The 15279-nt window shown below is 43.5% G+C and overlaps 1 protein-coding gene across 3 annotated transcripts in view; it reads left to right on the top strand.

Annotated features, from left to right (window-relative positions):
* The window catches only part of smpd3 (sphingomyelin phosphodiesterase 3), a 41823-nt gene that overhangs the window by 13534 nt on the left and 13010 nt on the right, over nt 1–15279 (top strand). For 2 of the 3 annotated variants that reach the window (XM_088995763.1, XM_088995765.1), the window contains exons 2-6: nt 4437–4559; nt 4666–5066; nt 5421–5672; nt 5771–6812; nt 7774–7849. In XM_088995763.1, coding sequence (XP_088851889.1) covers nt 4765–5066; nt 5421–5672; nt 5771–6812; nt 7774–7849 — 1672 coding nt within the window. In that variant the 5' untranslated portion in view covers nt 4437–4559; nt 4666–4764. Of the gene's footprint in view, nt 1–224; nt 295–4436; nt 4560–4665; nt 5067–5420; nt 5673–5770; nt 6813–7773; nt 7850–15279 lie in introns of those variants that run through there. The other variant, XM_088995764.1, reaches the window with a different exon arrangement.

Raw genomic sequence — 15279 nt, 5'->3', positions numbered from 1 at the left:
AATGTATCGTATGCTAATCATTGAGAAGATGCGGCTGCCTCAAGCCAGATGGCGCCTCCTGTCCTGGTGTTTAGCGCAGAGACAGATGATCAAGTGACCTCCATGTGACGTCAAGGTCCACTGAACAGTGATTGACTTGGATTACACAGAACAAACATCAGATCGGCACACTTTCATCCAAAAGTAGACACAGGCGGTCAGAATGCACAAAAGCTTTGACAGACTGGAGCCAATATGGATTGCTGACCAAAGAGCGACTGGGTAATTGGGAGTCATGATTCCGATCTACTGGATGTGAGTGTAGTAAGTAGCACTGTGTTTTCCAGTAGGCACATTCGAGTCAACGGGATTGTCGAGAGAGTTGTCAAGTTGCTTCAAGAGTGATGTGGTGAAAAAAACCTTGCAGTGTAGTCGGGCAGACCAAAGGTTCGATTGTGTGACTTCAAGTACTGTTGTAGCCTGAGGGATTCTAGCCATTCCAGCTCTGTTAGTCTTGCCACACTCTGCCGACACTGTTTCTCCTATTGATGTTGATATGCGTCCACCCATAATGTCATGATGCCAAAAGAAATGTTAAATGATTTTGTGTTTTCTGAATTTTGGATGGGAGAAAGGAGCGCATTTGTCCCCATCCAAACCAGTAGAGTTGGGTGACCACTAATTGACTCTGAGAAGGTGATTGCAAACACCTGGGAATGGCCAATCGTCGCTGGGTCCCGATTGGCCAGAAGCTCAGGTGAAGCACCTTTAAAACCAGACTGGGCCAGTCGCTTCGAGGAGGAGGAAGAAGAGGGAGTAAGGACAGCCTGGACTGGACCGCCTCAAAGAAAGAAAACTCACAATGCCCTTCCTGCATCTGGCTGAGTGAACTTGATTCATCTTTCCACCTGCTTGCTGGCTCGCCGCATAACAAACCCCATACTGAATCGGCAAGGATAAACGAAGGAATTCACAAGATTTCAAGTTTCTGTTAGCTGCAGTGGGTGGCAGACAGGAAAACAAAGCAGAGTGACTCAAGCATAAGGAAGTAGACACGGTAAAGTAAAAGTCAAGTGAATAAGAAAATAATAACAAGAACAAGAACAATAACACGTCTGTGTAAGCTCTCAGTCATACAGGAGTGGTCCATCGATGAAAAGGGTTCTTCAGTCGTCATCTGTACTGCTTTGAAGGTGTCGAACGTTTCGCTTCTCATCCAAGAGGCTTCATCAGCAAACTAAAATCTACCTGGTAGCTCTTGCCCTATATATACAGTAAAGTCTCGTTATATCAATATCGTTTATATTGATAATACTGCTTATTACGACACTATTTTCATTTCCCGTGCACATTTCTAGTCTTTTTATGTATAATTAGCTCTGTTTAGTACGATTTGTGGTTTTTACGATAATCCGGTTACTACGGTGCTCTTTTTCATCTCCCGCCGGCCATTTTGCTATGTAGATATCGATACAAAAGATACTTACTGTGAATCGATATTTGCTTAGGGGTTTCTATACAGTACCACCATTATCGAAATCTGTATCGGTCGCTGCGCTGTATCGGTCGCTGTATCGGTCGCGCCATTGGTCGACTTGGTCACGTGACGTGGTGACGTGAGTTTGTAACGTGACCAGCTCCCGTGTAGCAGACGACATTTTCTACCGTCTTCAACAATGGCGACAACAATAGCATACAATCGATTAAAGAATTATAAGTGCCATTTTGAGGCAACATTGGATCAGATCTGACAGGTAGGTCACGCCGTCATAGCAACACCAGCTGAAAATGGCGCGTCACAACATCATCCGTGACACTCTGACGAAGGCGGAAGTAGACACCGAAACATGTCAGGGACAGTAAAGTCTCGTTATATCGATATTTTTCGGACTCCCTTGAATATCGATATAACGAGACTTTACTGTATTTGAACACCTACAATACACTGTCTGTAAGTAAAGAATCTGCTTTAAATTAGATATTAAGTAGACAGGATGAACTTAGAACAACGAGGGATATATATATATAGAGGGCCAAAACTACCAGTGAGATTTTAGTGTGCTGAAGAAGCATCTTAGACAGACGAAACATTAAATTATATTAATTTCTTAAAACTCACTTCCATCTACCGTACAGATCAGAGGTTGATCAATATAGTGCACGCTTACAAGGATGGAGCTGTTATAAGTATGTAAAACACGCTAAGGTGTATTGCCCAGATGATAATTTCAGCATGCAAATAAAGTGTCAATGCCTTTTGCTAAATATACAAGTATACATTTGTGACATTATAAAAGCTAAGGATATTAGCTTTAATATGACTGACCATAATACTGAAACATGAATACATGACAGATATTTTCAAAATTCAGTGTCTGTTGATGTGCGTTCTACCCACCTGAAAAGGAGAAAACCTCTTATTATAGAATATCAGCCTGATATTTATCCAGCACAGATAACAGCATTGTTCATTAGACAAGTGATTGAACCAGAATGCTTAATTTTACACGAAGGTTGAAGAGGAGGAAAACCTGCGCCTCTTCATTGTCAAGTGCCATTATCAATTCGCCACTCAAGGAGTACAGCACATTGTCCTTTAACTGCGCCATCACATCAGTCCTGTACGGCTACCAAAGGCTTGCGACCATGCTGCCGTCACGACAGACCGCCTGACGGCGGAAATTACAGCAATTACCGGGGGGAGGTCCAGGGAATGTTAAGGTGATATGTTCAAAGGACTCAGTGGGTGAGGTAGATATTGTGCTGCTTCGAAACTCTGTTTTATGGCCTGAGGCCACCCCATGACCTCGGCTAATGAGGCAAGGCTTGTTGATGTCGGTGGGGATGTAGAGATGGTTGGAGTGGATGAAGCAGGCTGGGGAGGTTTGCGAGGATGACGGGAGCAGTGGCCCCGGGAAAGCGGTGTTTTGTTGCGTTCAAGAACCACAGGTTCCGGGTTATGAAGTCGCCAACAATCAGTGTCGGAGGAAAAAGAAGGTAAAGGGGGCAGGCAGAGGTGGGTGAAGGGAGAGTGGATCTTGGTATAGGTTTGGTCAGTGGTGGTGAAGTGTGGGAAGAAGAGTGTGGGAGGAAACCAAGAACAGTGTGGTGTGGAGCTGGATAGAGTGACGGTGAGCAATGGAGGAGGCGGGGTGTGCAGGATTTTACGAAGAGGGGATCCGATGGGGAAGGTTTCATTTTGGCTTGTGTGTTGGATGGTGTAGAAGTTGTCGGCACTCCAGCAAGAGGAGGGAAGTCTCGATGATTGAGGATGCCAAAGGTGTTTCTCAGGCGGGTATTGGACTGCGGGGAGTGGTTGACATATGTTATGTGTCTTTCCCACTGTGTTTGACCAGGGACCTGGACACATGCTCATGGGGTTGGAGCTTGACCTGGACCTGGGTTTGGCATCCAGTCGTATATACTGTGCTTAGCGAAAATGAAGTGCCACCAGCAGACACTTTTGACACTGTCTTCCACAAGGGGAGTCACAGAAAAGTTGGGTTACAACGTCACAACAATGATTTTTATTTCTTTTGGATACAAGCCGGCCACAAAGAAGCATTTCTGTCACTTGATGTTGAAGGATATGAAGGCAGGTCAAGTATCATTACTGACTGAAAAGGGGTATGTTTACCTTTTTTTGTGCTGCAGAATTAACAACACGTAATCAAAGTTAGTGTTTGATTTTCTTTTTGCTTTTTTACCTTCACAGAAAGAATGTGAATAAATCAATAATACAATATCAATATGCAGGGTGATTGACACTCCAAAGTTTCCCGAGGTGTGAGTGTGGGCATGAATGTTTTTTCGTCTGTGCCAGGCGACAGATTGAAGGTGTCCCTCACCTCTTGCCCAAAGACAGCTGGGATAGGTTCCAAAACCCCCCGCAGCCCTCGTGAGGATAAAGTGGGACTGAAAACGAATGAATACATGAATGTTTCAACACGATGTGAGATTAAATGCGAGATTTAACAGCAACATTGCATCATCCATCCATCCATCCATCCATCCATCCCTCCATTTTCAACAGAACAGGGTGTTGCTAAGGCCATCCCAGCTGACTTTGGGTCAGATTATACCCTGACCTGCTTGCCAGTCAATGGCAGGGCACATATGGAGACGGACAATTGGACGATTCAATGATACTGGTGCAGCGTGTTCTACCAGAGAAAAATTCATTGTGTGTTGTACATATATGGCAAATAAAGATGATGCTGATTCTGATTTAGTGAATAAGTCATGAATACTAAATATGTTAGAAAAATAATTTTATAATAATAATAATACCTTTTATTTTCACATTTTCAGTTGTTTTATTAGGAGAGCTGAAAATTGTGAAATGGTACACTACAATTCCCTGTTATGACAAAAAAAAAAACAGTTTTCATTTTTACATGGAAAGAAGCTATAATTATGTCAATAACCCCTCCCCTCTCTTTGCTATCAATTTCTAGGTCCTGAGACAATGGCGATGTTAAGTGGCTTCCTCATGAGGTCAGCGGAGACCTGGCAAGAATAGCTCCATCATCAAGGAAAATGAAGCAATCACTATGAGACGAAACTGACTTCTGCAGATGGTATAAATGCCAAAGATAATCGATGAACATTTAAGTCCAAATCATGTACTGCGACTTTTATCAATTTGAAAGGAGTCTTGATTTTTGTTTGTTTTTACTCTTTCAGATGCTTGGGGAAACAACTCATTATTTAGTAGTCATTGATCAGAGTGTGAGAAATAAAGTGAAATAAAGTTGTAATTTTAAGGTCGAGAGAGATAGAGAGATGGTCCTTCACATCACCCCTTACTCCAGTTCCTGTCTTCACTTCCTTGATGGCTTGTCATGGAGCCTGGTTTTCCCCTGTTACTGGCTCCTGGATCAGCTCCTGGCCTCCTGCCTGGCTACTTCACTCGAGAAGCGCCAGCGTTCTCAGGACCCTTGCTCTCTCCTTACTTTGTGTGTCCTCATAATGGCGCCTCTTTACTTGTTCCTGCTCCTCGCCTCTCTGCCTTTCGCTCTGCTCGGCTTTGTCATCTGGGCTCCCCTGCAGGCCATCCGTCAACCCTACCTGTACACCTACCATAGGTTAGTGGTGACGGGTACTTTGAGCTAGTTCTTAGGTCTTTGGAGTCACTAGATGGAATTTGTGCACATTTAGTGTATTGTAAGTTGTATTGTAAGTTGTCTTTGTGCCGTATCTCCATTTCTATTTTCAATGTAAAGAACTTATTATTGATCAACAGTGCTAGTCTATAATGTGGGTTAAAAAAAATCAATGTAAATGAAATGTCAGCAAACAACACATCAGCCTTGGTTTATACTTTCAGAAAAGAGATCCAACAAAAATGAATTTGACATCGTGTTTATGGTATACTCAAACGTTTATAAGATTAAACCAGCAGTTTGATGATTGAGACTATTTTCCCCTGTCTTTTTCAGACTAGAAAAGAGCCAAGATGAGCAAGGTGATATTGCATCAGAGTTTGTTGGGGTCAGGGACTGGAAACGTCAGGGCAAGAGCTTCTGTTTCTGCAGCGCAAACGTTTGCCTCCTGCCTGACTCCCTGGCCAGGTTCAACAACCTTTCTGACACTCAGAGAAGAGCACGAGAAGTGGGCAAAAGGATTAGAAATGGTGCCTGTCGACCTCAGATTAAAATCTACATTGACTCACCAACCAACACTTCAATCAGGTATGTAGATAATATCAGGTTTACAGGTTTGACAGAAAAGTAAGTTATGTGTCTATGATACTCTGTCATTCTATCTCTTGGTGTGTCTCATCCATTAGTGCGGCCTCCTTCAGCAGTTTAGCCACAGGTTTTCGTCGTACATCTTCCCTGGGCCAGCGGACAGATCAGACACATATTGGAAAAGGCCCAGCAGAGACTGAAAATGAGCCACTCGCTGAGTGTCCCATTCACCCTGTAGTTGCTACAGACTGCCCGGTTCATCCTTCTGCAGAAGTTCACGGAACCTCTGAATGCCTTCTTCACTCAGATACAGCAAGCACAACAGTGGACTACGCCCAACACTGTGTGGAGGCAAACAACATCTCAGACTGCCCTTTACATGCTCTGGTGCAGGTTCCAGAATGTCCAATGCACTCCACAGGGGCACATAGTGGGACCGGTCATCATGATCATGACTGCCCTATGCAGGGAAAGGAGACACATGGAAATCACGACTGCCCTCTGCACAGAAAGGAGACACAGGCTAATCATAACTGCCCCATGCACGGAAAAGAGACACAAGCTAAAACATCACCAGAGTGTCCACTTCACACCTCAGGTGTTCAAATCAGCATCAGTGCCCCTGAGCCAGACCCCCATCCAAAAGAGGCAGAGATAGGAAACCATCCGTCTGGGGAGCGGACAGGTGGCGATGTGGGCAGCATGACCGCTTCAAGAGAATCTCTCGCTCGTCACTCAGGAGGCGATGGTTGCACCGTGACATCGTCCAACAACACCCTCTCTCACGTGCCTCGCACCTCAATATTTAAACGCCCTGGTAGAAAGCGCCGTCACGGAGATGAGGCATTTGATCATGACATTTCTGCATTTTTTCCTGCCAACTTGGATTTCCTTGCCCTACAGGAAGTGTTTGACCATAGTTCAACAACTCGCCTCCGGCAGCAGTTGCATCGCTACTTTCCTTATGTGCTGAGTGATGTTGGACAGTACGGTTGGAAGGGTTGTTGTTCCAGGTTCAAATTCCTCAACAGTGGCCTGCTGCTGGCTAGTCGTTACCCAATATTGGATGCACGCTTTGAGTGCTACCCCAATGGAAGAGGAGAGGATGCCCTGGCAGCCAAAGGAGCCCTCTTTATCAAGGTCATATGATTTATTCTCTTTTATATTTTATTTTAGTTCTGGTTGAGTGTGAATGTTGTTTTTGCTGTTTTTGAGCAGTTGGACCTAAGATACAGGATAATGGGAACTCTAGTTTCCACAAAAACAAAAAATCTTATTTCAGCCACTGCAAAGTAATAATGTACACTAATCCATTTTCGATAACATGTTTCATGATTAGAATTACATGAAGCAAGAGCCCATCCCAGATCATGTTTGGTGTGTGTATCATTTTACATGCACATACATACATACACATCAAATAAAAATGGAAATAAAAACACGACTCCCAGATACTTAAACTCCTTGTGGCAAGATCTCCTCCCCAAGAGTGTGGAAAAGAGGTGAAGAAGCATGTCCAGGCAGGCTGGAACGGCTGGAGAAAAATGTCGGGTGTGATGTGTGATAGGAGGGTTTCGGCTAGGATGAAAGGAAAAGTGTATAAAACGGTGGTGAGACCAGCTGTGATATTAGAGGCTTTGGAGAGAAAGTCAGAGAGGCCAGACTGAGATAGTTTGGACATGTCCAGAGGAGAAAGAGTGACTATATTGGGAGAAGGATGCTGAGCCTTGAACTGCCAGGCAGGAGACCGAGAGGAAGACCCAAGAGGAGGTTTATGGATGTGGTCAAAGAGGACATGAAGGTAGCTGGTGTGAGAGAAGAGGATGCACAGAACTGGGTTAGATGGAGGACACTGATTCGCTGTGGCGAAAAGCCAAAAGTAAAAGAAGAAGATACAACTATACGCATTCAGAACCCAGATCTAGGGACAATTGAGGGTGTTCAATCAGCCTGCCATGCATGTTTTTGGAATGTGGGAGGAAACTGGAGGTCCTGGAGAAAACCGACGCAGCTGCGGGATGAACCTCATATCTTTGTAAACATTTCCCATAACTTTCAAATTGATATGTTTATTGACATCCTATCATTCTTGTGGCTCCAGGTTCACGTGGGCACCTCCAATCAAGAGCAGAGAGTTGTGGGATATCTCACATGCACCCACCTCCATGCCATAGAAGGTAATGCTCCTGATCATGTCCTCGAGAACGTTGAAAACCGTTCTTATTTCACCCTTATTTTGTAGAGTTGAATTTTACTTTGTGATTTCCATTTCAATGTCCATGTTTGTCAAGAGTACAAATATGTTATTTGTTTCCGAGTGGGTTACCAGAACAACACATTTTCATTCCTCTATGACAGAGGGTTCTTCTGCGTTGTTCCACTGTCTGCGTTCTTTCACTGTCTGTTCCCTTGGTGACTGGCTCAAGCTGTTCAGAACATCAGAATACTATTTGAAGCTCTGGTCAATGGCTGCTTCCTTTTTACTCGAAACGTGTCTCCCACTCTTGCATGATATGTTGAGAACTTCCTACATTTCTCACAGGTCTAAATATAGCACTGCCAGGACGGTTACTCAAGATAGAACCAACGAAAGGCCCTTTGGGGGAGGAGAAGAAATGGGGCGAGGGATGAGGAACAACATGACTAAAGAGTATAAAATATATTTCAGCCCTAAAGTATGTCCTTAATTTGAAGTATGTGTCTGTGTAAGCTCTCAGTCGTACAGGAGTGGTCCATCGATGAGAAGGTTTCTTCAGCCGTCATCTGTACAAAAGTGAAGGTTTCGGACGTTTCGCCTCCTATCCAAGAGACTTCGTCAGCGAACTAAAGTCTGACTGGTCGTATCGGCCCCATTTATATATCCCTAATGTCCAGACCTAGTGGTGCCGGACACAGCTATGATAGGTCCCTACTCTCAGGTTGGGGGGGGGGGGCGCGGGACCCCCCCCTGTGGCCCCACTGATTGTTCCTACATTCCTGACTAACGATTGGCCTATTACCCCCACTCCCCCCGGTATCACCGGGGGGAGTGGGGGCCTCGTCCTCACCACTGAGACTGCTGCTGGGGTTGGGACAGATGTAAAGAGAGAAGTCACATCGTATGATGCCAAAGTTTCCTCAGGTTCCAATATGAGGTCTTTGATCCTCTCTACAAACCCTGTGGTGTTCTCTACGTGGTATTCTGTGTTACCAACCAACGGAGCTAAAATAGTTTTTAAATATTTGGCTACATTGTATGTAGAGGAGTCAATGCTACAAACAATGGGTCGGAGGGGGAACCCTTCTTTATGTATTTTTGGCAGGCCATAGATACATGGCGTGGCCTCTCCCGGGTATAATCTAAAATACATCTGTTTATCTATATGTTTACCTTTCTCTAGCTTTTGGAGACAGTCAATCATTTCTTTCTTGTATCTATTGGAAGGGTCCCTTTTTAGTTGCTCATACGTGTTAGAATCACTGATTAACCTATTTATTTTGTCTTCATAATCCAATGTGTTGAGCAGCACTGTGCATCTGCCCTTGTCTGCTGGCAAAATAGTAATATTTTTGTCTTTTTGTAGAGTAGTTAACGCCTTTCTCTCTTCTAATGTTATGTTGGACGGAGGAAGTTTGGCACTACTGAGAAGAGCTGATATTTTAATGCGTAGATCATCTGCCTCTGCATACGAAAGTTTGTTATTTTTAATAGCCGATTCAGTAGCTGTGATATAATCTATTGTAGGTATAGTTTTAGGAGTCACTGAGAAATTTAAACCTTTGGTAAGTACTGCCTTTTCTGTCTCTGAGAGATCTCTGTCTGACAAATTTTTGATCCAATTCTCCCTTGCAAACTGTTCATACCTAATTTTACGCGTTTACCAGTAGCTGAGATTGTTTCAGTAAAAGTAATTTTTGAAATTTACCCTTTTGTCTCTCTTTGGTTTTGCTGTGGTGCCTCATATAACCGGATTTAGTAAATTCACACACTTCCTGATAGATTTTGTGGGTAAGATTAGTTTGTAATCGCTGATAATAAGTTTCTATTTCTGACTGTTTGTTTTTTATCTCTATGTTAAGTCTCCTAATTCGCAAATTTAGAATTTTCCTAGTATAATTTTGTTGCATTTTGTCGGCTAAGTATCCGGGTTCCAGGGGTGCTTGCTTCAAGCATTTAGGAATTAACCGGCTCTGTCTACATCTAAGATTGAATCTGAGGTGGTTCTAAAAAAACCTAGACACTGGTTTAGATATGTGGACGATACTTTTGTCATAATTAAGAAACAAGAAATTCAATCCTTCACAGATCATCTCAACTCTGTAGACTTCAACATTAAATTTACTCGTGAGGACATTCAAGAGAACCAACTAGCCTTCTTGGATTGTAAAGTAATTATAAAAGAGGACAGAGCGCTAAAAACAGAAGTCTTTAGGAAGGCTACGCACACTGACCAATACTTACTTTTTGACTCTAACCACCCTTTACAACATAAACTAGGAGTTATCAGAACCCTCCAGCATAGGGCTAAACTAATACCAACTAGCACTGAAGGTAGAGAAAAGGAGTCAAAACATATCAGGAGAGCACTCACTAACTGTGGGTACCCTCAGTGGTCATTCAACAAATGTCAGAAAGAAAGAATAGCGAACGAAACCAATAATTCTCAAGATTCTAAAAGGAGAGGAGTAGCAGTACCGTACATTGCAGGAGTTTCTGAAAAATTACAAAGAGTCCTTTGGCAACATAAAATTCCTACTTATTTCAAACCGATAAACACGTTAAGGCAAAAATTAGTGCATCCAAAAGATAGGCTACCAAATGAAAAACAAAGTAATGTAGTTTATTCCATACATTGTAAGAATGAAAATTGTAAAGAGCAGTACATTGGGGAGACTCAACAAATTCTCAAAAAAAGACTTTATCAACATCGCAGGGATAATACTAGTGGGCCTCAATCGGCAGTACATTTGCACCTAAAAGCTACTAACCACTCATTTGACGACAATGAGGTTAAAATCTTAGCGAAAGAACATAGATGGTTTGAAAGGGGGGTAAAAGAGGCGATTCTTATAAAACAACAAAATCCTTCATTAAACCGGTCTGGTGGTGTGAGGTTCAATTTGGATCGTTCATACAATAGCCTGCTCAGGCAAAACAGGTTAGGCAACTTTCGCAATGCTGATGAGGGTCGTTATGCTGATGAGGTGATACCGGGGGGAGTGGGGGTAATAGGCCAATCGTTAGTCAGGAATGTAGGAACAATCAGTGGGGCCACAGGGGGGGGTCCCGCGCCCCCCCCCCCCCAACCTGAGAGTAGGGACCTATCATAGCTGTGTCCGGCACCACTAGGTCTGGACATTAGGGATATATAAATGGGGCCGATACGACCAGTCAGACTTTAGTTCGCTGACGAAGTCTCTTGGATAGGAGGCGAAACGTCCGAAACCTTCACTTTTGTACAGATGACGGCTGAAGAAACCTTCTCATCGTTTGAAGTATGTGGGCACTCAAATAGCAAATGTTCATGTTATACTAAATCATCCATCATATTTTCTACTGTTAATTGTGTTCAGGGTTAAAATGGCTGTTCTCCTAGAGGGGGATGCGAGGAGTGGATTGGACTAGTTAGCAGTCAGCAAGTTAGCAATTTCTCCAATATGAGATTAATAATGGATATCTCATCTCTCATGTCATGCAACGAAATGAATAACGAGACAACTAAGTACGCTGAAATAGCTGTTTTTGCCAAACCATGCTCAGAGGCACTTCCTTACCTGTGTGCCATTTCAGACTGAACTGTCGCTGACCATGTTGCAGCACTTTAATGCAATTCAATCAATGAAAATGGGCACTGATGGTTTGTCTCAAAACAATGCATAACTGTTGTGTGTCTGTTTTTTAACCACCAACTGACTTCAGCAAAGAAGCAGAGTAGACAGACATTGGACTGATCAGTTGTGTTACGTTTTACACAGCTTGTTGATTTCAAGTTTTGCGCACCTTTGTTGCACCTTGCTTTTTGATATCCCTTTAAATGGATGATACAGATTTTTTTTTTTTTAGCACTCCCCACCTTTTTTGTTTGTGTCAAAGAAAGAACAGACCCAGAGATACAGCTATGGTCATGGGAAATTGGATTGGATTGGATTGGATATGCCTTTATTAGTCTCACAGTGGAGAAATTTACATTTCACAGCAGCAAAGGGATGAAAGGAATGAAAGTAGAAAAACAAAATACATGAGCTGCTGGAAATTGGCCACAACGTCAGCGTGGAAATCTGCTCAGTTGTAAGGGTATCATAGTATTATAAGCCCCCAACCAAATTACATACAAACGATAAAGAGCTGCCCTCATATATAAAACAGGATGCATTAAGATCTGCAGAGGAAAAAAATAAACTATATATACAACTATTATGTACTATATACTCCACAACTTACTTAAATGATGTACTTCATGTCCTGTTGAGTGCCTCAAAACGTCTGCCCCTTATTTCTGTCTGCCTGGCAGGTAACATCAGGCATACATTGCACCTCTAATGCCTAAATCCTCAGGAAGCTATGCATTTCAAATGCATGGCTAATATTGGTCTAACCTGGGGGTCTGCAACCCAAAACGTTATTCCATATTAGAATAAAAAAATAAAGCCGCAAAAAAAAACATACCATGATATAAGCCTTATAATGAAGGCAACACATTCTTCTTCTTCTTTTCCTTTCGGCTTTTCCCTTCAGGGGTCGCCACAGAGAATCAATGTCCTCCATCTATCCCGGTTTTGCGCATCCTCTTCTCTCACACCAGCTACCTTCATGTCCTCTTGGACCACATCCATAAACCTCCTCTTCGGTCTTCCTCTCAGTCTCCTGCCTGGCAGTTCAAGACTCAGCATCCTTCTCCCGATATAGTCACTCTCTCTCCTCTGGACATCTGGTCCAAACCATCTCAGTCTGACTTTCTCTCCAAAGCCTCTAATATGAGTTGTCCCTCTAATGTACTCATTCCTGATCCTATCCAACCTGGTCATTCCCCTAAGAAAACCTCAACATCTTCAGCTCTGCTACCTCCTGCTCTGCTTCTTGTCTTTTCTTCTGTGGCACTGTCTCCAGTCCAAACATCATGGCTGGTCTCACCACTGTTTTATACACTTTTCCTTTCATCCTAGCTGAAACCCTTCTATCACACATCACACCTGACATTTTTCTCCAGCCGCTCCAGCCTGCCTGGACACGCTTCTTCACCTCTTTTCCACACTCTCCATTGCTCTGGACAGTTGACCCCAAGTACTTAAAATCCTCCACCTTCTTTATCTCTTCTCCCTGTAGCATCACTCTTGCACTTGGATCCCTCTCATTCACACACATATATTCCGTCTTGCTGCGACTGATCTTCATTCCTTTGCTTTCCAGGGCATATCTCCACAGCTCTAGTTTCTCCGCCACCTGTTCCCTGTTCTCGCTACAGGTCACAATGTCATCTGCAAACATCACGGTCCAAGGAGATTCTTGTCTAATATCGTCTGTCAGCCTGTCCATCACCATAGCAAACAAGAAGGGGCTCAGAGCTGACCCCTGGTGGAGTCCCACCTCCACCTTGAATTCCTCCGTCATACCGACAGCACACCTCACAACTGTCTTACAGTCATGATACATGTCTTGCACCGCTCTGACATACTTTTCGGTCACTCCAGACTTCCTCATGCAATGCCACAGCTCTTCTCTGGGCACCCTGTCGTACGCTTTCTCCAGATCTACAAAAGACACAATGCAATTCCTTCTGACCTTCTCTGTACTTCTCTATCAGCATTCTTAAAGCAAACATTGCATCTGTCATACTCTTTTTTTGGCATGAAGCCATACTGCTGCTCACAAATGTTCACTTCCGCTTTTAGTCTAGCTTCAACTACTCTTTCCCAGAGTTTCATTGTATGGCTCATCAACTTTATTCCTCTATAATTAGTACAACTCTGCACATCTCCTTTGTTCTTAAAAATGGGCACGAGTACAGTCAGGAACACCACCGCTACCTCTCCAAGACACTTCCATACCTCGATTGGTAAATCATCAGGCCCGAGTGCCTTTCCCCCCTTCATCCTCTTCAGCGCCCTCCTCACTTCATCCTTGCTAATGCTTGCTACGTCTTGGTCCACAACAGTCACGTCTTCTACTCTTTGTTCCTTCTCATTTTCCTCATTCATCAATTCTTCAAAGTACTCTTTCCATCTTGCCATCACACTACTGGCACCTGTTAATACATTGCCATCTCTATCCTTAATCACCCGAACCTGCTGCAGGTCCTTACCGTCTTTGTCTCTCTGTCTCGCCAGCCTGTAAAGATCAGTCTCACCTTCCTTGCTGTCCAGCCTAGCATACAAGTCATCATAGGCCTCTTGTTTGGCCTTTGCCACCTTTACTTTAACCGTGCGCTGCATCTCCTTGCACTGCTGTCTACTCTCGTCCGTCCTCTCAGTGTCCCACTTCTTCTTTGCTAACCTCTTTCTCTGTATACACTCCTGCACCTCCCCATTCCACCACCAAGTCTCCTTATCTACCTTTCTTCCACTCGATACACCAAGTACTTTCCCACCTGTGTCTCTGATTATGTTCGCTGTAGTTTGCCAGTCATCTGGAAGGACCTCTTGCCCACCCAGTGCTTGTCTTACCTCCTTCCTAAATGTCGCGCAACACTCTTCCTTTTTCAACTTCCACCATTTTGTCCTCACTTCAGCCACAGCCTCACTTCAGCCACAAAGGCAACACATTATGTATGTATCAATTTAAGCTATATTAGCTTACTATTAAAATGCATATGTTGGCTACATATGTCGGTTTCTTCAGCCGTCATCTGTACTTTCTTTTTCGCTCCTCATCCAGAGAGCTTTGTCACCGAACTAAAGTTGTGCGCGTAACCTTGGCCTTATACAGTATATTGCCCTGATGGACAGAGGTGGCGGTGTCATACCTCCGCTCTAATAAATCCCCGCCCTAAACTTGGGGGAGCAGTAGATTACTCCCTGAAGCCAATCTGATTACCTCTTTTTTCCTATCGGATTACCTGTAATGTTTTATACTCGGCACTGATTGCCTCATTAGCACTGGTATCACCTCATTAGCATGACTAAACCGACATGGTAACAACCTAAGAAGTCTGTTGCAAGCACGGTCTAAATTAAACCTTTAAAGGACAACCGACGTCTCCGGACAAGTTGTGTCCATAATTTGTCAAATGGCTTCAAATGACTTCTACTGAGCGTATTTCACAAAGGTTCCACCGCATAGAGCTAGATTTTACCTTTTAAGACTCGACTCGGCTTTTAAGACCCGAATCTGAAGCCATTGTTTTGATTCTCGAGCAAGGCAAGACGTTTTGGCGTGACACCACGGAGAAGGGGGCGGGACCTTCTGAAACTGCCCACTTCCGGTTTCAATTTCAAGTAGTTTCTGGACACTTGAAGTCATTTTTATTGGAGTTTTGCATTTGACTAAAAGTATCATACTGCGTGTTTTGTGTACTTTAGAGGCTATAAAACGTTTTTCTGATGCCAGTTAGGAAACAAAAAAGTGATGTCGATGTTGTCCTTTAACCACCATAGCAATTTAGTAAAGGCTTTTGCTGTTTTACAAAAAATG

This window comes from Hippocampus bargibanti, linkage group LG05 (genome assembly GCF_051943395.1).
Source record: "Hippocampus bargibanti isolate YZ-2025 linkage group LG05, ASM5194339v1, whole genome shotgun sequence".
Taxonomy (NCBI): domain Eukaryota; kingdom Metazoa; phylum Chordata; class Actinopteri; order Syngnathiformes; family Syngnathidae; genus Hippocampus; species Hippocampus bargibanti.
The sequence above is the reverse complement of the archived record's forward strand: the minus strand, read 5'-3'. Positions and strand labels throughout refer to the sequence as shown.